At 41.8% G+C, this 21,673-nt stretch overlaps 1 protein-coding gene across 3 annotated transcripts in view; it reads right to left on the bottom strand.

Moving 5' to 3' along the window:
• Positions 1-21,673, bottom strand: part of TEK (TEK receptor tyrosine kinase) — a 109,266-nt gene that overhangs the window by 37,974 nt on the left and 49,619 nt on the right. For all 3 annotated transcript variants that reach the window (XM_047830123.1, XM_047830122.1, XM_047830120.1), the window contains exons 4-10: positions 14,143-14,253; positions 13,115-13,267; positions 9,421-9,552; positions 8,960-9,100; positions 7,848-7,976; positions 4,250-4,401; positions 2,498-2,642 (exon numbers count right to left, since the gene is read on the bottom strand). In XM_047830123.1, coding sequence (XP_047686079.1) covers positions 2,498-2,642; positions 4,250-4,401; positions 7,848-7,976; positions 8,960-9,100; positions 9,421-9,552; positions 13,115-13,267; positions 14,143-14,253 — 963 coding nt within the window. The remainder of the gene's footprint in view (positions 1-2,497; positions 2,643-4,249; positions 4,402-7,847; positions 7,977-8,959; positions 9,101-9,420; positions 9,553-13,114; positions 13,268-14,142; positions 14,254-21,673) is intronic.

Consider the following 21,673-nt stretch of genomic DNA (forward strand, 5'->3'; position numbering starts at 1 on the left):
AAAGAGCCTAAATGTCCATCAACTGATGAATGGATAAAGAAATTGTGGTTTATATACACAATGGAATATTACGTGGCAATGAGAAAAAATGAAATATGGCCTTTTGTAGCAACGTGGATGGAACTGGAGAGTGTGATGCTAAGTGAAATAAGCCATACAGAGAAAGACAGATACCATATGGTTTCACTCTTATGTGGATCCTGAGAAACTTAACAGGAACCCATGGGGGAGGGGAAGGAAAAAAAAAAAAGAGGTTAGAATGGGAGAGAGCCAAAGCATAAGAGACTGTTAAAAACTGAGAACAAACTGAGGGTTGATGGGGGGTGGGAGGGAGGAGAGGGTGGGTGATGGGTATTGAGGAGGGCACCTTTTGGGATGAGCACTGGGTGTTGTATGGAAACCAATTTGTCAATAAATTTCAGAAAAAAATAAATAAATAAAAAAAAATAAAAATAAAAAAAAAAGAGGGAAAAAAAAAAAAGAAAAAAAAAAAAAGAAAAAAAAAAAAAAACAGATGCTTCTATGCAATGATGCTGTGTGCTGTGACTTCCACCAAAAAATAAAAATGAGAACTACTGACTCTTCTGAATCTTAGCAACATGGTTTATTTTTGACTTATTTATTTTCCATGGGCAGCAAACATTCCAACAAGCTTAAAAATAAGGTAATTTGTCTTGTCTGCATATCATTTCCTTCCTTTCAAGAACACGCAAGATATAAGAAATTATTTTGATCGTGTGAATGTTCTACTAATAAAACAGATCAGGGCTGTTTTCCAGTAACCCAAAAAATATTAAAGATTCTTTGGCAGTTTACACGGATCCTCAGGGTACAGAATCCAAATGTATAAGGCTGTATTCAGGCTAATGTTGTTATTGGTCTTTCAAAAAAAGATTAGATTCTGGGCATTTACATTTATTTCATTTATGGGAATTAGCTCTGGGATAGCCCAAAGATTCCTAATCAAGTAGCAAAATGGGTCAAATACAAGTCAACGTTGGTTATCTTGCTTCTTAATCTTTAACACAACAGACTCAGAAAATAAAATGGTCTAGAAAAGATGGTGGAGTATTTGGAGTCAGGAGACCCAGGTTCAAAACTCAGATTTACTTCTTAAGAGACATGCTACCTTACACAAGTTAACTAACCCCTCTGAATTTGTTTTCTGACTGGTGAAGTGGTCATAACAACATCTATCATCCACAGTTCTTATAAAAATTAAATAAGATGAGGTATGTGAGGCACTTAGCTTGGTGCCTTTTCTTTCTACAACACATATCAGAGAGCTGTTTGCTGTTTTTGTCTAAATGAGTTCATAAGAAACTGACAAATTTAGGGGCGCCTGGATGGCCCAGGTATTTAAGCATCCAACTTTGGCTCAGGTCATGGTCTCGCGGTTTGTGAGTTTGAGCCCTGTGTCAGGCTCTGTGCTGACAGCTCAGAGCCTGCAGCCTGTTTCAGATTCTGTGTCTTTCTCTTTCTGACCCTCCCCCACTCATGCTCTGTCTCTCTCTCTGTCAAAAATAAATCAACATTTAAAAAAAAATTTTTTTAATAAAAAATAAACATTAAAAAAAAAATACTGGGGCACCTGGGTGGCTCAGTCAGATAAGCATCCGACTTCGTCTCAGGTCATGATCTCGTGGTTTGTGAGTTCGAGCCCTGCATCGGGCTCTGTGCTGACAGCTCGGAGCCTGGAGCCTGCTTCAGATTCTGTGTCTCCCTCTCCCTCTGCCCCTCCCCCCACTCATGCTCTGTCGCTCTCTCTCAAAAATGAATAAACGTTTTTAAAACACGTTTTAATAAAATGAAGCTGACACTTAAAATTCCTTGTGGTATCCATGTATACCAGCCAAGCTAACTTGGATTTACCTCCACATTGCTTCTTCCGCTCAAGCCAAGAATGTACATGCACCCACTTAGATTAATTTGAATTTTGAAATACTAATTCAGAGCAGGAAGAATACTCACAATGCTGAATATGTGAAAGAAATCATTCATGTTCATTATATAGCATAGTCTGGATTTCATAATAAATGAGTAAGCCTCAAAGTATTTGCCAAATTATCCTGTGCAATAGTGAATAGAATGAAGTCAAACTTTTCATGAAATATTAACACTATAAGACATGCTGTTCCAGACACAACTCCAAGTGTTTTTACATATTTAACAAATTTTCACAGTAACCCTGAGAGACAGATAAACTAAGCTTTATTTTCAAATAAAGATAGGCTCACGGAGGTTAAATTCAATTGCTCAGGGCTATAGACAGGTGTCTGGCTACTAGGGACAAAAATTAAACCCAGGGCTGTGTGACTCCACAGGTCATATACTTAATTCCTCCCTTCCATTTTCATGCATATAAAAAGTTGTTAAGATTTCCTATCCTGGAAAATATCCTAACGTCATCTTAGTGCTCAGATAACACTTCTATCTTGGAGCAGCACCCAATGATACATAAAGGATACAAGCTCTACTTCTATAAAATGGAGCTTACCTTTAACAGAAATGTTGAAAGGCTTTTCCACCATCCCAGCCACTGTGTTCACACTGCAGACCCAGACCCCTGAGTCAGGGGGGAGGACCCGGTGGATGGTGAATGTGGCCACTGACAGATGACCCGTATGGTTGAAGTCTTTTGGCTGGAAGGGATGAATACAAATAAAAGCTTCTAGGGAGGCAAAACACACGAAAGGTCCATAACACTGACCCCACCTCATTGTTTGATAAGAAGTTTTCTAGGAGAGATTAAGAAACCAAATGCAATGCTAGTATAATCATTGGCTTATTTCCAAAGCTATTGTAGTAGCCCTGAAAGTTTATATTGGATAGATGCCCTCTCAGATCCTGCTGTTGTGTTTGTATGTTTGGGAGTGTGGGGTAAACACTTACAAGCTAGGAATCTAATTATTTTAAACAGCTTCTGGTAACATTTGTTCCTTCCCGGTTTAATACGGAGATGGCTGGTGAGAGGACAAAATGGCTTCCTAAAATGATTGAGGAGCTGTCAAGTGTGGTGTTGTGGGAAAAATCAGGGCTCTGAGGACAAATGAACCTCAAGTCACATCCCTGCTCTATCACTTTTCACCAATTTCTTAATTACTCAACTTCACCCAGCCAATTTCCACTTCTACAAGAAGGGAACAGGTAATGTTTAGCAACATGTTGTATACAGTATGGTTGACCCTCACTAGATGGTAGCTCTTACTTCCAATAACTCGTGAAAAGGCCAACAAGATTTGATGAAGCTGTCAGTTTGTTTCACTACCTAATGAATTCTTTGAGTGGAATCAAGAACATCTGATGTGTCAACACCAGTAATGGCACATTTTCTACCTATCCTGCCCTCAAGAGGTCACTCACATCTACCCTATTGTCAAGGTGATGTTCAATCATCTTTGAGAGAAAAAAAGGTAACCACTTCAAAATCTTTGGATAAGAAAATACATCAACTTTCTGATCACTTGTGACACAGGGAAATTTGGGGAAGTCCTGTCTGTGCTGCATTTGGGATTGTTGGGAGAAAAGAGGCAAACATATTGGAGAAGTTGTTTAGTCCTTTCCAGCAGAGAAGAACTGCTATGACAGCACACTAACCAGAGCTGAGCGCCAGCAAGGGCAGAGTGAAGTAGTAGGAGGGCCAAGGAATGTCCTCAGATCCAAGGGATTCCATGGATCATGGTTTCTGAACAGGAAACGTGGGAGCAGATTCATCTAGAGTCAAAAGGACTGTGCTGAACTCCCCTCTTTTACACTCTAATTTTTGCTCCCAAAAGCATTGTAGAAGTAGACCAGTCATCAAAGCACCATTTCCTGATAGCACTGGGGGGTAACACACGAATCTCCTGCTGATTCATGGGGCCACACCTACCTTGCCACACACTTTGGTGGCCACAAGACCACCTCATTCTTCCTGATAGGAGAAGTTAGAACATGGGGATAGTTTGGGGGGCCGAGCCTTGCACAGGCTGACACATACTTCTCAACACACACAGTTGGAAAGTTCTGCAGGATGAGTGCCAGCCTTGGTGGATAGACTGTGGTGGTCTATTTCCAACCTTGCACTGTAGCTCTGGCCAGGCTGTGTTGAATCTGCTCTACCTCCCCAGAGACATGGCATTTTGTCAAAGCTAACAGTACACTGGCTTAGGAGGACACAAGCCCTGTGTGGAATCTAGCCTTTAGTGAGGGGATTACTGCATAGAAAGCATCTAGTGGTGTCAGGAGACAGGTTAAGAATGACTCTTACATGGAGCACCGTTCCATCTGGCTTCACGAGAGTCATTTCTTCATTAGCAGGCAGTGGCCAGCCAGACGCCTTGCAGATGGGATTAAATTTACCACTGTTTACTTCTATGTGATCCGGCAAATCCTCTATCTTTGGGACCATCCTTGGCATGCCTGCATGAAGAAAACAACATTGTGGCATCTAATCTTTAACACAGCAGCAAGAGTAATACAAGCAGCTACCATTTAGCAAGTTACACCCCAGGTAAGAACTCTGCAAATGTTATATCATTTTATCATCACATAATACACTTTTAGGGGGTATGCTCTTGTAGTCCCCATTTTACAGATGAGGAGACTGAGGCTCTGAGTCCAGAATCAAGCTCAGATCTGTATGAATCCAGAGTACACACTCTGCCATAATGCCCTGCTCTCCTCCATGGATCTGGGATGGACAGTCTCTATATTAAAATGATTATCATGGCCACATCCCCCTGGCCTTACTTTTCAGCTCCTTTTACTTTTTAAGAAAATGTTAACAAAAACAAAGGCAAAGAAAAAAAAACCCAAAACTAGGTTCTCATTGACTCAGCCAATGACCCCACCTATTTGCTGATCCTCCGTTCTGATATACAAGACATGTCTCATTGATTGGGAATCTCCAAGTAGCAGACAATTAAAAACATTTACATTTACATGCCCGAAGTAGACTATAATTGCCCCAGATTGGTTTCTAGGCAACAACCAATCAAAAGTGTTGCTGCCAATACTGAAAGAAAAGGTCTCTGGTAGCAACAAGGGTATCATGACTCCTTGCCGAATACCTATGTAGTAGAATGGATAATCCTGAAATAGAACAATTTTATTCTCAATCGTAAGGTATTTGAGAACCTCAGACCCTTCGTAAGTAAACGTGAAATGAGGCAGAAAGCAGTCCATCACTTAGTGAGGAATGTGGATGATGTAAGTGCCCCCAGAGCATCAGTGATTTACATGCTGTTTTATGGAGGGGCAGGGGGAGGCCACAGTAAACACAATATTGATATTTTATATTGATATCTTGTTTCTCGGGCCCAGATTATGATGAGGAAAGGGTATGGAGCAGGAGGGAAAGAAGTCTAATAACGGCAGAGGTAATTCCTTGATATATCTGTAGACTTGAAGGGATTATGATTAGAATCTACCAGATTTTGGGGGCACCTGTGTGGCTCAGTCAGTTAAATGGCTGACTTCAGCTCAGGTCATGATCTCACGGTGTGTGGGTTCGAGCCCTGCATCGGGCTCTGTGCTGACAGCTCAGAGCGTGGAGCCTGCTTCAGATTCTGTGTCTCCCTCTCTCTCTGCCCCTCCCCCACGCTCACGTGCGCTCTCTCTGTCTTTGTCTCTCTCTCTCAAAAAATAAATATTAAAAAAAAAATTAAAAAGAAAGAATCTACCAGATTTTTCAGCATCAGAAGGTACTCGAGTAGGAATTTTAAAAAGTGCTTTGATATTTTTTTATGTTAATTTTTTATAAAGTGTATTTATTTTTGAGAGAGAGAGAGAGAGAGAGAGAGAGAGCTGGGGAGAGGCTGACAGAGAAGGAAAGAGAGAATCCCAAGCAAGCTCCACACTGTCAGACTGGAGCCCAATGCAGGGCTCAACCTTGAGAACCGTGAGATCATGACCTGAGCCGAAACCAAGAGTCAGATGCTTAACCGACTGAGCCACCCAGGTGTCCCAAAAATGCTTCCATACTTTTAATCCAGTGAAGTCTTTCCTTCATCTTTGCCTTGTGCTTCCTGCTGTCAGAGGTGCAGGGGGAGGGAGAGCAGAACTGGGGGGAAGGAGACTGCTCTCTGAAAGCCAGGGGGGCAGGGTCTGGGCCTGAGGTTCTCACGCCTTTTGCAACATCAGACTTAGAACAGAAAAGCAGGCATAAAATTGAAAATCCAGATCCTTTAGCTTCTCAGTTGCCTATTTTCAACACGATCCTCCGGCAGCCCCAAGACCTTTCCGTCCCTTCCTAGACTCTCCCAGGTTCCTACTCTGCAGTAGAGTCCGAACATGGCAGAAAGAAGTGAACATGGAAAGCTCAGCCAAAGCCTTTGGGAAAACAGTCGTTGGTATTTTCCTCCCATATCTGTTCTGATTCTAAAAACGAACAGAGAAAAAGCTGTGAAGCTCTTGGTTTTGCTCTGAGTGTAGATTTCTTTCTGTAACAGTGACATTTATAGGATCGAAAAGGTGCTATGTGTTTATTATTTGTAAATAATAATATTATTTAGTATTAATACTATTAATATTAATATTTTGAAAATATGCAAAAATATGCTTCTTTTAATTTTAAAAAGTATATTCTAGGGCAGGAGTTGGCAAACATTTTCTGTACAGGACTAGACAGTACATATTTTCAGCTTTGCAAGCTAAAAGTTCTCTAGTAACTAACTACTCAACTCTGCTGTGGTGTGAAAGCAGCCATACATTTTATGTTCTAAAGGAACCAGCGTGGCTGTGTTCCAGTAAAATTTTCTTTATAACAACAGATGGTAGGGAAATAAAAAGGAATGAAGCACTGATATATGCTACAATACAATTAAACCTCAAAATAGTATAGTCAATGAACAAAGCCAGCCACAAAAGACCACATAATGTATAATTCCACTTACAGTTTATGAAATGTCAAGAATAAGTACATCTACAGAAACAAAGTAAATTAATGGTTGCCAGGGGCTGGGAGGAGCAGAAAATGGGAGTTACAGCCAGTAGGTACAAGGTTTCTTTTGGTATGGCAGAAACATTCTAAAATTAGATTATGGTGATGGTTGCACAACCCTAAATATACCAAAAAAATTATTGAACTGTACATTTAAAAGGGATGAACTTCATGGTATAAAAATTCTGCTTCAATAAAGCTGTAAGAATTGTGGATTGGGGGGCACCTGGGTGGTTCAGTTGGTTAAGCAGCTGACTTTGGCTCAGGTCATGATCACACAATTCATGAGTTCAAGCCCCACATCGAGCTCTCTGCTGTCAGCACAGAACCTGCTTCGGATCCTCTGACCACCCCACCCCCCCCGCCCCTTCCCCGCTGGTTCTCTCTCTATATATCTCAAAATAAATAAATAAACATTAAAAAAAAAAGAGAGAGAGAGCGGGCTGGAGTTGGTCTGTGGGTCAGGTTTTGCTCTAGGGTAATTTCTGAACTAGAATTATTAAAATTTCATCTTGAGGGTAATCTTTTTGTTTTTCCTTCTTTTTTATATCTTGCTTTTCAAAAATAGCCTGCGTCCAAATCCCTCCAAAGCAGTTCTTCCCTGTTGTGCATATCCAGGGAAAAGACTGGTCCCAGAGAAGGGACAAGAGGTAGGCAGAGCCCTCAGCTAGCCAGTCATCACTGAGTGTGCCACAAAGTGTCTATGGTTTACTCCTAGTGGAAGGAGAAACGAAGGCCACCATGAGGGCTTGCATAAGAGAACTAGAATGGTGTCCTTTAGGACTCGGGGTATATTCTTCCCACCTTCTGGATGGAAACAGAAGTGGCTTGAGGAATGTGGGCTGCTGGGGCAAGAATTATAACCAGCAAAGCTCAGCTCAGACATGCTGAACATGGCCCGAACTACAGTGTTACCTTGCTTTACCTTCTTTCTCACACTGGAGCCCTTGGCGTTCTGGAGAGCAGAGACATCCTTGGAACCGATCACACGTCTCCCCGTGGCTGCACCTGCATGTAAGCTTACAGTCTGGCCCATAATAACCAGGCTGGCATGCTGCAGACAAAGACACCAGAACCACCGTTACCACAGGGGAAGGGAGAAAACTAAGGCTGTGGGTGGCTAGTTTTGTCTAAGCTATTTATCGGGTGAGGTAAAATCCTAAAAATTATATCCACTATTACTTTTAACTTTTTTTAAAGAGGACTACTAAAAAGTTATCAGTTACATATGCGGCTTGCTTCTATTTCTACTGAACTACTCTGCCCCAGAACATTGTTACCAAATCACCAGGACTCCATCATAGTTCTCAATATGGCAGACGTGGAGGCAGCTGATTTTGTGAGGTAAATACTGACAACCCTTGGAGCTATGGTGAATTCACCACATTAGCATTCATGAGAGAGGGTCTGGCAACCTTGACTGAGTGTTCGTGGCCAGCTACTGTATCACAGGACGTGTGAAACCGTACTTGAAAGATGTGAAACACATACCACTCAGTCTCACTGAACAGGAAGGTATATTTTAGAAAGGGCAGAGGTACTCTTTGAGTAGGTGAAGTTAGTACTGCCTAAGTAAGGTCCACAGAAGAAAAGACCTTCTTCTATTTTCATATCCTAAATCCTGTCTGGATCGGGCCTAAGAGTCCTGATATTTATAATCCCGCTGAAAAAAACAAATCCTCTATGGCCTTCCAACTCCAAGTGTGGTCTGAAAACCAACAGCATGAGCACCATCTGGGAGCTTGTTAGAAACAGAGATGCCAGGTGCCAGTCCAGACCTATGGAATCAGCACCTGTGTTTCAATAAGAACCCCAGGTTATATGCATGAGAAGTGCATTCTATAAAGTCCAGAGTCTTAATTATGAAAACATAATTAACTTCGGATGAAAACATCCATGATTCAAAACCCTGTAGCCCAGCATTGGGCCGCTGACTGGACAGCCCGGGTATATCCCACACTATTATTTCCAGCAAGCTGGACCTCCTTGGTATACCTGCTAGAACTTTCTCTGTTCAGGGGTGTGACTGGTACGTACCTTCATTGCACTGCAGACCCTGCCACCCTGTGGCACAGGAACACCCGTAGGGGTCTGGGAGACAGAACACATACGACTTGCATCCCTCCGGTCCACTACACCTTTCTTTACAAGTTCTGCCGAATGTGTGCAGTTCACAAGCTTGAAGGGGAAGGAAAAGAGGACTCACAGTCAAACAGTCAACCCCTTGGAATGTAGGAGTCTTCTTTTAAAGGGTCTCTCCTAGACTTGTGAATATGGAAAATGAGCCAATCTCAGCTGTGGCATGGACAGCTTTTCAGTGGCCGGCGATCAAGCACCTCTAGGAAAGGATACCTTTTTCCAATTCACACCAAGTTACCATATGGCCTAACACAAGCCATTCAGTTTCTGTTCCCAATTGTGTCCAGGGTTCGAATTCTAAATCCAGCAATGACGGCTTTTGAAATCTACAACTTACTCAGCAAGTACTCTTGACTTACCCTTCTCACATGTCCTCCCCATAAACCCAGGTGGGCAAATGCATTCTCCTGTATCCTCATGGCAGATACCGTTGTTCATACAAACAGTGCAGATGCGGTTGCATTCAGGTCCCCACTTCTGAGCTTCACATCCTTTCAAGGAAAACAAGGTTCTGGTGAGTAGAGCACATTAACTCAGCCAACATTTACTGGGCACCCACGACCTGTCAGTCATTTTAGTGGACACAGGTAAATGAAGATAATCTTTGCTCTCTAAAAGTTAATGGTCTTATATGAAAAACAGACATGGAAACAGGAAATAAGGATCAAAATAAAGACAAGGAGTATCTAATCCTGTCTTGGGGATGTAAGAGGATACACAGGAAGGCTTCCCAGAGGAGGTATGTGTGAGTTGAATCTGCAGAACCACGTAATTAGCCAAGAAGACAGGCTGCAGAGTGTGTTCCGAGCAAAAGCAAGATAGGGGTGGAAAGCCTGGCATGTTCAAGAGCTGCGGGAATGGTTAGAGATAGAGCAATGGTTTTCAAAGTGTGATCCCTGACCAACAGCTTCTCCAGTACCTGGAAATCTGCTGGAGATGCCAACCTCAAACGTACTCCCCATCCATGACCTAATGAATGAGAACCCTGGAGGTGGTCTAGCAACCATATTTACCAAGTCCTCCAGATAATGCATGCCAGAGTGTGAAAACCTCCAGTCTAAAGTACGTAGAGCAAAGAGTCAGCTAAAAAAGCAAGCAGAAGCTAGTAGCATTCACCTAGTTTTTCAAGAACATTCAAGAAGTGAAGCAAGACACACAGAACCTAAAATACAAGAATGGTAAAATGCTTCTAGATTCTTTTTCATGGAAAATCGCACCAGGTGATTTTCGATGGTTAATTACATCCAAGGACACCTTCTGATGTAAGGGAAAAAACTCAGGGGGATTTGGATGACCCTTTGTGGTCAGGAATTTAATTTCTCATCTGAAAGCAACTAGTGTCTTTATCCCTGAATATTAGTCTCACGGTGGTAAGCTTGGACCTGTGCCTACAGCTGATGTAACTTTATAACTGCTTTGGCAAGAACTCCTGGTTATCAGTATTTTCTCTGAAATAAGCAGGAAGACTGTCTACCCAGACCCTTTCTTACAGACTTCCACTTAATAGATAAAGCTAAAAAATGTCTAAAAGCTAATATTTACATGCCTTAATATATAAAGGGAAAAATACTTCTGCACGATTAGTGATTTCTTGAGAGCCAGACCACACGTTATCTGCACATGTTGAAAACTAATGATGGCAGCCTATGGAGATGATAGTGGGCTTCCTCTTATATTAAACTATGTCTCTAACTATATACTTCTCTATAGACCTGTCCCAGCTTCTCCCCTAATCCTGGCAAGGGTGAAAGAATAAAGATTGGGGAAAGACTTGGGGTGACCTCTTGGGGATGAAGAAGCCAGGTAAAGAGTTTGTTGATGAGCAACAAGTATGCAATCAGGCTTCTATGATTTTCTTCAAACACCCTGAGGTTTTATATTTCAGGAAACCAAATACTCATGCATACAGAGAGAAATCCTATAAACTCAATGGTTGTGAGAGATCTTTTATCAGAGAGAGAATTTATATTGGAGAGAAATCCTATAGATATAACCAGTGTGATTTTTAACATGAAGTCTTTATGCACTGATTATTCCTAGGTTTCAATTCGTCCTAGAGAGACACCCTACAGTTATGAGAAATGGACAAATGCCTTTGGCTATACCTCATTTCTTTTCTTTTTTTTTTTAAATTTTTTTCATGTCTTTATTTATTTTTGAGACAGAGAGAGACAGAGCATGAGCAGGGGAGGGGCAGAGAGAGAGGAAGACACAGAATCCAAAGCAGGCTCCAGGCTCCGAGCTGTGAGCACAGAGCCCAACACAGGACTCAAACTCATGGAGTGTGAGATCATGACCTGAGCTGAGGTTGGACGCTCAACTGACTGAGGCACCCCTGTACATCATTTCTTAAAATATCAAATAAATCATACTGGGGAAAAATACTCTTAAATGGGATGGGTTGTAGCCTAATTCAAACTTTCTTAGAACGATTTTAGATATTAGCCATGCTTCTCAAATATTTCCACCAAAATACTCCTAAAAACAGCAAAGGAATGAACATGTGTTCCTAGCAATCTCAAGGTATAAGCTAGAGATCAAAATGTGTTTGAAATCTTTCACTTTATCTTTAAAAATCAGGTGAGTTTCAAATTCTAGTCTACATTAAGTTGTGTTTGTTTTCACATTAAAAAAAAATGTTAGGGGCACCTGGGTGACTCAGTCGATTAAGCGTCCGACTCCTGGTTTTCGGCTCAGGTCATGATTTTGAGGTTTGTGATCAAGTCTCAGGTTGGGCTCTGCACTGACAACCACGGAGCCTGCTTGGAATTCTGCCAGCCCCACCCCACCTTTCTCTCTCTCTCTCTTCCCCTCCCCCACTTGCACGTTCACTCTCTCTCTCAGAATAAATAAATTTTAAAAACATAAGAAAAAGAAAGTTAAGTCTTTTACCATATGTCAACATCTGATGTTTCTGATATTGCTAGAAAATGTGCCTACATACCTCAGACTCTGAGTACTGCTGGTACATCTAAATGAAATGAAGATAAACTGTGCTTTTGCCATTTGGACTCTCCATGAGAGCAGTGGGATAAAAGCAGATTTCACTTGACCAAACCAGATGAACCACACTTTTCATACTTCTACTACCATTCCGAGGGGACAGGGATTCATCGTATTATCCTTGTATTTTCATACCAACACAATGCTGGACACAGAGTTATGATCAATACACATTTGTTGAACAAACGAATGAATAAATGAATATAATGCAAAGCAAAAGCAAAACTGTTGATGAGTTAGAGATTCCGATCATTAGAATGACAGAGTGGCCCAAATACTTAGGCCTGGGTATTTAAGAGCATGAAGGCTTGGCAGAGCCGGGAAAATTCAAGGCAAGTTTTTCTCTCTATAAATCAATCTCTTATAAAAACTAATGGTGGATGGTTACTCCCCACTTTGGTAGTTGTAAGAGGGTGGGGGAGCTTTTACTAGTTTTACTTCATGCACATTTTTCAAACATGAAAACAGAAATCCCATTTGAGTGTTACATGATCTGGAAAGTGTGGGATTTATAGGAGACTTAATGTTTACATATTAGACCTACCTAGAAGACCCATTTCCTCCCCACGTAGCAGATACCTTTCAGGGAGACTGCCGAACTCACTGTGATTCCCCCTTCCTATGGAATGATGCTGCTATTCAAGTGGGAGTTCCTAGGGCCCACACTGTGATAAGTGGTTCCGCACTTGACTATAGTTCATTGGTCTAGGCCAGTAGACATCTAGCATATGTTAGGCCAGTCTGATTCTTTACCCTGGGAATTCAAACTTTGGAAGTAAAAGAAACATTGCTGAAGCACAGTTAGGCTAAGAGTAGCATCCTAGAGAGAAAGTCCATCTGCCCCCACCAATGCTGGGCCCCAGATCCTCCCTGGGGCCTATCTTTTCTGGAAACTTGCTTGTCAGCTGTTCTACCAATTTTTAAGAGTCCTTAATATACTTTCAACCAATCCCTGGTTTTTGCTTAAGTAGCCAGAGTCAGCTTCTGTTACTTGTAACTAAAAATCCTAAAAACCAAATCATCACAGACTGTGGCCTCTCAATCACTTACTCCGGACTATCAGCCTGGTGAAGGCCGAGGTGAAGAGGTTTCCTCCTATGTACCTGGCTGAGTACACTCCAGCATCCTGGGGCTGAGCATGAGGCAGATGCACTTCTAAAATATCAGGTACTTCGTGCCGGGGCACTGAGTGGATGAAGGAACCTGGTGAAGGGAGAAAGGTGGAGAACAGTGGGTCACACGCTGACACTCCTGTCTCCCCATCTGGCCTCTCCACTTCATCAGCTCTCCCTGACTGGATACAGAAAATGTGCTCTAGCATAGTGGATGTAGGAGAAGAATGAAAAGGCTGAGCTATTCAATGCTCTCCCAAAAAGTGAGAAAGGTACGGTGAGAGAACAGACAGTTTAGTCTACGCAATCTACCACCAAACATACGAAGACAGAGGTAAAGCTAAAGTCCTTATCTTCTGCAGGGAGAGATGAACGGGCAAAGGTACCCCTGCCAACTAACCAAGTAACCAGGAGATAAATACCTAGAATCACTACACCAATCTGGAAGTCCCATCCATCCATAGGACTCAGAATAGTCCCCATCAATATTTCACCTGGGTCCGGCAACTGCCACCAGGTGGTGCCAAACCCATAGTTGGACCTGGACAGATTTGTACAGCACAGTTGGACTCCCAGAACCATTGCCAGTTGGCTTCCCAGTCTCAGCCTGGTCATCTCCTTAACCTCTCAATCAAACAAGCTCACATTTTACATGGCTGGATTTGGGACCTCACTTATCACATCATGATGGGTTTTATTGTACATTCACAATTCCATATTACACATTCATAAATACAAAATGTATGTACATTCATATATGTATATGAATCTGTACTTTGCTTGATGAAGCAACCAACCACACTGCCTATTAGAGCTTCTTTAATAAAATTCAATGGGCTTGCATCATAGCGCTTTACTTCAAACATCTGCCCACCAGACTGTACCAGGGTAATGATCCAACAACATATTTTGCGTTATCTGATGTCTCACATCATGGTGCTGGAAGGAAACAAAACACATACTCACCATTTTTGTAAATCACTGCATCTTCTTCTCTAATCAACACCTTTTTGAAAGATATGTTCACGTTATCTCCCCTGTCCACAGTCATGGTTAAAGTAGCTGGTAGGAAGGAAGCTTTTAAAAGAGAGAAAACAAACAAGTGAGATGAGGGGACACACTTTCTCCAGGAGCAACTGAACTACGAATTCAGAAGATGAGGGCGAGCGTTTGCCAGGAGTCAGCTCAAGTGTAGGATCTAAAAGACAATGACAACTAATGGGTTTCAAACTTCACTAAGGTTTTGAAGAATATGATGAAAGTAACAGTCATTTTCTCTGTAAAACTGTAAGAATGTACACACCACCTATATATACACATTTTTTCCCATACAACTATTGGGGGAGAAAAGGACTTTATGCTGATTAATATGTGTTATCAAACTAAGACCTGAGATTAACCATAAACTAAAACGATGAATCAGCCATCCTTCTCCAATCCCTACCAAGTTTTCTCAGAGTGGAGAGGAATAGAAATGGTTAAACATTTGCCAAACGACTTGTCCCTTCTGGGTGGTGGTCCTTTTCCATTGTGGGGATCCAGATAATTCTAATTGCTTTAGAATGCCCTAAGCATTTCTCAAATGGAATTAGCATCATGCTGGACTTATTACTAATGGTGTAAATAATGGAATATTGAACACTAAGGCAATGATGGGACCCAGTATACACACACATACACATACATATATATATAATTATATGTTTGTTACATAATTATAAATGCATAATTAGATATACATTACTATATAAATATATACACACACACACACACACACACACACACATATACTAACACAGTTATGGGACTGGGCAGTACTGGAAGGACACTGGGGAAGCTACTGCATATTTGGCTTATAAAACCATTTTGGAAACATCTGTCTTTGTGTCAGCCTTAGAACATAACAGTGCCCGAGTCTCTTGGTTTATTGGACAAGACGTGTGAGTAACATGTTCTAACATTCTTCCAGCCACAACAGTTTCTGAATTCCCTTAATTTACACCATAATCTACAGAGAGCCACAATTACAGGAATGGAGGTGTGATTAATTTTAGTCTCTATTAAGGTAAGCCAATTTTTAAAATTTTCAGCTTTATTGAGCTATAACTGACATACAAGTTAAGCCAATTTTTAAAATTTAAGGATCACCACTAGGAGAAGATAATCAGAATATATAACTTTCTGGGGCACTTGCCTGGCTCAGTTGGTTGAGTGTCTGACTCTTGACTTTGGTTTAGGTCACGATTCCAGGGTCATGGGATTGAGCCCCATGTGGGACTCCACACTGAGTGTGGAACCTGCTTAAGATTCTCTTTCTCCCTCTGCCTCTCTCCCCAGCTTGTACAATCTCTCTCTCTCTCACTTTAAAATAAAAAATAAATAAATAAAAAGAATCTATAACTTTCCTAAACATGGAGGGCAGGAGAGAATGGAAATAAAAAGACCTAAAAGGAGAGGAATAAGTCCAAATAAAAATCACAGCATAAAGAAAATATAGATTATGCCAAATATACATCAAAAGCCAGAGAATCTCAGAATGAATTAAAATATCTATTTTTTTCATGAGCTACACATTAAATGTAATGACACATAAAATTGAGAATAAGGGTGAGAAAAATAGACACCAGACTTACACTATTTGAAATAAGCTGGTATTACAATATTTATATCAGGAAAACATCATTTACTTTCAAGGCAAAACAAAATTTTAGGGATAAATATGATCTTTACATAATGACTGAAAAATGGGAGGCACCCGGGTAGCTCAGTCAGTTCAATGTCTTACTCTTATTTCAGCTCAGGTCATGATCTCATGGTTTGTGGGATCGAGCCCCACGTCGGGCTCCACGCTGACAGCACAGAGCCTGCTTGGGATGCTCTCTCCCTCTCTCTCTCAAAATAAATAAATAAACTTCTAAAAAAAATGAAAGAGCAATCCTGAACTTGTATAAGCATCTATAACAACAGTGCTTCAAAATCCATGAAACAGAAACTGACAGAATGAAAGAAACTGACAAATCCACAAGCATAGTAGAAACCTTCAGAAGCCGATTCAACAAACAGACCAAAAATTACTAAAGACAAAAAAAAAAAAAAAAAGAAAATCTGAATAACACAATTAAAGATCTGTTGGCTATTCATGGATCCCCATACCCAGCTATGTGAGCATACGTTCAGGCATATTGCCTCCCTTATTAAACCACAAAGCACATCTCTATAAATAAAAAGACACAATATCCTATAGAACAAATTCTCTGACCAGGAGGCACATAAATTAGAAATCAATAGCAAAACACCCTATACCCTAAGGTTTTGAGAGCTATGGAGTTTCAGCCGAGGACCAAGCCTGCTGAGGACCACCGGGTAAATCAGCCTTCCTTCCTGCCTCTTCTGTGGTTTTCAGACAGGTAGCTTGAGAGAGGCTGATTCAGTACTATGCACACCATGGGCTTGGAGAGCTACCCTGTGAGGGCAGAAGATGCCTTGAACTATACTCAGAAGGTCTCAGCTTTTGGTCCAGCTGCCCATTCTCCTCTGTGCCTGCTGACCCAGGCCTGATGCCCTGCCAGGACACCCACATAAATGCCTTTGGTGCAGGCAATGACACGGTGACATGGGGCAAACTTAGAGGGAGAATGGTATAGATCAAAGGGCACCATGAGCTCTGGAAGAGGACAGTCCTGGGCTTGAAGCCACCCTCTGCCAGTTACTAGACCCTTTGAATAAGTTACTTAACCTGTGAACATCTCTGCTTACTTGTCTGTAATTTGGAAGTAGAAGTATTTACTTTGTTTATTTTTTAATGTTTATCCACTTTTGAGAGAGACAGAGACAGGGTGCAAGCAGGGGAAGGGCAGAGAGAGATGGAGATACATAATCTGAAGCAGGCTCCAGGCTTGGAGCTGTCAGCACAGAGCCCCACGTGGGGCTCAAACTTGTGAACCACGAGATCATGACCTGAGCCGAAGTTGGACACTTAACCGACTGAGCCACCCACCCAGGCGCCCCCAAAGTATTTACTTTGAAAGGTTGTTAGGAATATTAAATAATGGATGCCAAACCCGTGGGTACTTAGAAGAGGCCAGTATCCTGCCCAAATATAAACCAACAGCAACACTGCCGTGCTGAGCTGTGCAGGATGGACATGAGTGGCAGCTTGCTCACTGGTACTGACAAGGATCAGCTACGCAGGAACTGGCAGGGGGACTTGACAGGCGCCCCCTCACTCTGACAAGATTCGTCCATGAGCAATGCTAACAGCAGCAGCTCCTGCTCTCTGAGACATGACCCTGGGCGCCTGTGAGAATCTTTTCTGACCATTTCATGCTGTTGTTCCTTTCTAAGTGGTTTGTTTATATTTTCTGCCCCTTTGTGTGAAGACTGTTTAGCTAACCCCAGACTTCTCACTCAGCATTGTATTCTGAAAAGGAATAGAGATTCCCCGAGGCTCCACTCCAATGGGGCTTTTCTTCCCCACCCCATCCCCACTCTGTGGATTTTTATCATTACAGACCTTGTGCCTTTTAAGCTCCTGTTTCCTTAGGTAGAAACAATCATAGCAGAGTTCCACTGCTGTCCAACCTGCCACGTCCTGCATTCCTGGCTCGAGGTTGATTGTTCTCTGCCGGGTACTAATAAAGGGGTCTACAACCTTCCATGCTGTACTCTGATGATGCAGGAGCCCAGCTTGCACACAGTACACACAGACTAATGTCATGTGACTTGACTGTACCGTGAAAGCCGTAAGCACCTTTCAACAGTGCCTACTACCAGGCACTACATTTCCTTATATACACACACTGGAATACTACTTGGCAATGAAAAAGAATGAAATCTTGCCATTTGCAACACTGTGGATGAAACTACAATGTATTATGCTAAGGGAAATAAGTCAGTCAGAGAAAGATAAATATATGATTTCACTCATACGTGGAACTTAAGAGACAAAATAGATGAACATAGGGGAAAGGGAGGAAAAACAAGATAAAAAGAGAAAGGGAAGCAAACCATAAGGGACTCTTAACTAAAAAGAACAAACAGAGGGTTGCTGGAGGGGAGGTGGGTAGGGGGATGGGCTAAATGGGTGATGGGCATTAAGGAGGGCACTTGTTGGTATGAGCACCGGGTATTATATATAAGAGATGAATCACTAAATTCTACTCCTGAAACCATTATTACACTATATGTTAACTAACTTGGATTTAAAATAAATAAATAATAGTGCCTACTATCAGGCACTACTTTTTCTAAGCACTTCACACATAGTTAATTTTCATAATACCTCTATCAGATAGTTACTACAATTATCCTTATTTTACAAATGAGGAAATTAAAGTACAGAGAGGCTAAGTAACTTGTCTAAAATCACACAGCAATTTCATGGGAGAGTCAGGGTTTGAACTAGGTAACTCAGCTCTGGAAGCCTCTCCTAGGTTATATAACGTTAGCACTCAAAAGGCTGTGAAGTCCTATTACCTCATTTAAAAATGAGATTGCTAGGACCTGGGTTCAAAAATGACTTGAGTAACATGATTTAGATGGGCTAATTAACTAACAGAACTTAACTAAGAACATGATCCACTTTTTCCTTAAGGGGTGGAGAAGAGAATCGATGATAGTAACAGTTATAAACAAAGAGGCTTCTCAGGGATGTAAAATAATTGAGTTCAATTTTGGGTACCTCCGTTCATGTTAGACTAAGGGTAGTTTCATGTCCATTATTATTTTGTGCAATTTTGCGACAGTGCTGTGAAGATGTTGTATCCGGTGTCTACCCATGTGGGAGATGGCATTAAGAGTGACTTAGTCCCTTACTCCAGGCCTCCTGACAGTAAGAGTTAAAGTTGAGACACAATCTCAAGACGCCCCCACTTGTTGAACCACACCCGCTCTCCACACTCCTCTTATTCCAGTCCCACAGCCTTAGCTCTTAACTGCAGCCATTGTGAACTATGTTCAGGCTGCAGTGGACCACGTGACCACTCCCAGGCAAGTTATGAGCTTCCTCCCTCCTCTGCTCCTGCCTTTTCCCTGTGTCTCACCAAGTCCCACTCCTCTTCAGTCTCCATGTAGATGTCCCTTTCTCCAGGGGCCTTACTCCCCGCCCTGGGACCCAGGGCAAGTGCCCCAAGGCTGTTCTCCAAATGCCCTGCACTTTCCCCTTCCAGGCCCAACAGCACAGCTGCCCTGTTAGACTGAACCCTCCTGGACACAAGGGCACGTCTGGAAGGCAGCACAGGGCGTTGGTTAGGGCCTGGCTTCTGGGATCAGCCTGGGTTATCCTTCCTAGGTCCAACAGTGGATACTAGGTGTGTGAATGCATCTAAGTTACAATAGCCAAAGGTCTCATCTATTAATACAGGGTCATAATAATCAGCACCAGATACACGTTTGGTAAAGACTTAATTACACAGTAATGTATATAAAGCTGCTGGGGGAATGTCAGGTGGGTAAACACTCAGGACATGCTACCATCGCTGTACCTCCCATGTGTGACACAAAGAGACACCTAAGAATACTCGTGGAATGAAAGAATAAATGAATGGGTCGGATTTCAAATGTTCCTATTTTCTTTAGGCTTTTAACACATTCATTTGTGTTATTTAGATACAAATGGCTCTTCTCTGTCAACTTCACAAATTGTGTTTGGAAGGTCTGATGTTCTTAAAGTTATTTCTCGAATGAAAATAGGAAGGAAATAACCTGTGTTTCCTCCTGATGGAAAACTCTGAGACAGCCGCTTGCATGTGAAAATATTTCAAACTTCATTTATACCTCCCGACCCCCAAATGAAATCACCAGGGAGGTTTGAACAAATTGCTTTTGATTTTTTTTTTTTTTTTTTTTTTTGCATGATGCCATTGATAAAAAACAGTTTGGCCATGTGGAGTGTGCGAGCCAAATTAAGCATGTTTTGGCACATCTCAAATGGATTTTCCACTTCCTCCCCAGATGCACGAGTCAGCAGCAAGCAGGGATACATGTTTATCCTATCCTGCTGTGTCCCTGGGTAGACACCTCTGAGATCCCATTATGTGTTACTAGGGAATTAATAGTACCATGAAGACACCGTTGTAGAGGTTTTCCTGATTCACATAAAGGATATCACTTTCCTCACACCATATTTCAGCTACTGGATGGTCGGTAAAAGATACAGAATCCTTTCACCACCCTGAGATGTTGTTATTACAACGTAGGAAAGGGGGCACCTGGGTGGCTCAGTCACAGTTAGGCATCTGACTCATGATTTCAGCTCAGGTCATGATCTCACAGATCGTGGGGACGCAAACCCACAGCTTGGGACTCTTTCTCTCCTTCTCTCTGCCCCTCCCCCTCTTGTGCACACACCCTCTTTCTCTCTCTCAAAAACAAATAAATAAACATTAAAAAAATGAATGCAGGAAAGAAAGTACTACCTATTTTTCTGTTTTGTATAAATTTTGTATACCGATTATGTTAATGAATGGTATTCAATTTTTTCCATAACTGAGTAGAAAATAGTCTCAATTATTGCTTATTCCAGGACACTATGATAATTATTGAACGTTTACAATGAGCCAGATAGGTTGGTGGTCTTCTCATTTGATCCTCAAATGTACAGGGAAAAATCTCTATCCTGGTGATATTTTTCAAAGGAGGAAACATGATTTCAGTGAAGTAACTTGCCTTCATGGTACCATTTAGTTGCACAGCCAAGCTCAAACCCACCCAAACTACCTTCACTGTGCCCTGGGCTGCTTTGCAGGGTTTCCATTGGAACTGTTCTGTTCCCAACAAGTGTTCGGAATCGGGGAGGGCGGTTCACAGTAAGTGGGAGGGATATACCGAGGGTCTTGCGGTGGTCATCCACACAGGCTCTGCAGTCGGATCACTTGGCTTCAAATTCCATTCCCAACATTTACAAACTGCTATTGTTATTATGTAACTTATTCTACAATGTTTCATGTCACCCAAGCTTTTAGCAACACATCTGTGGTGTCGATCAAATCTTAATATGAATGCACTCGTGGGAACTGGCTTTTGGTAGATACCTTATTTAAAACTGAATACAGTTTTGAAGGTATTGTTAGTGTGCTCGTTACACAAATGATGAAAAAAGAGACCAATAGGTGCTAAGTAACTTGCCCAAGGCCACAGAGCTGATAAATGGTGGCAATGGAATTAAAAGTCAGGGGAAAGGAGCCTAAAAGGCATCATCTCCACATTATCAAGTCTGCTTTTACCTCATGTAACTGAATTTAAGTTCTCCTTTACCTGTGCTGGCCTTGAATGTCAGTTTGGAACAGTCATTGGTCTTTGACTCCCAACGTTCTGATTTAATACTCTCTACAGGTTCTTCTTTCTACACTGTCAAGTTCAGCCCCAAGCCAGCCCGGAAAGAGCACAGCAGCACTTCATATTTCATTCCTATGAAGCCACTGGGGACAAATCTCAGATTATCTTCATTCAGAATGGGGAATTATCAGCAAAGAGACATAACTCTTTACACAGGTCAAAT

Source organism: Prionailurus viverrinus, chromosome D4 (assembly GCF_022837055.1).
Source record: "Prionailurus viverrinus isolate Anna chromosome D4, UM_Priviv_1.0, whole genome shotgun sequence".
NCBI classification, from domain to species: Eukaryota; Metazoa; Chordata; class Mammalia; order Carnivora; family Felidae; genus Prionailurus; species Prionailurus viverrinus.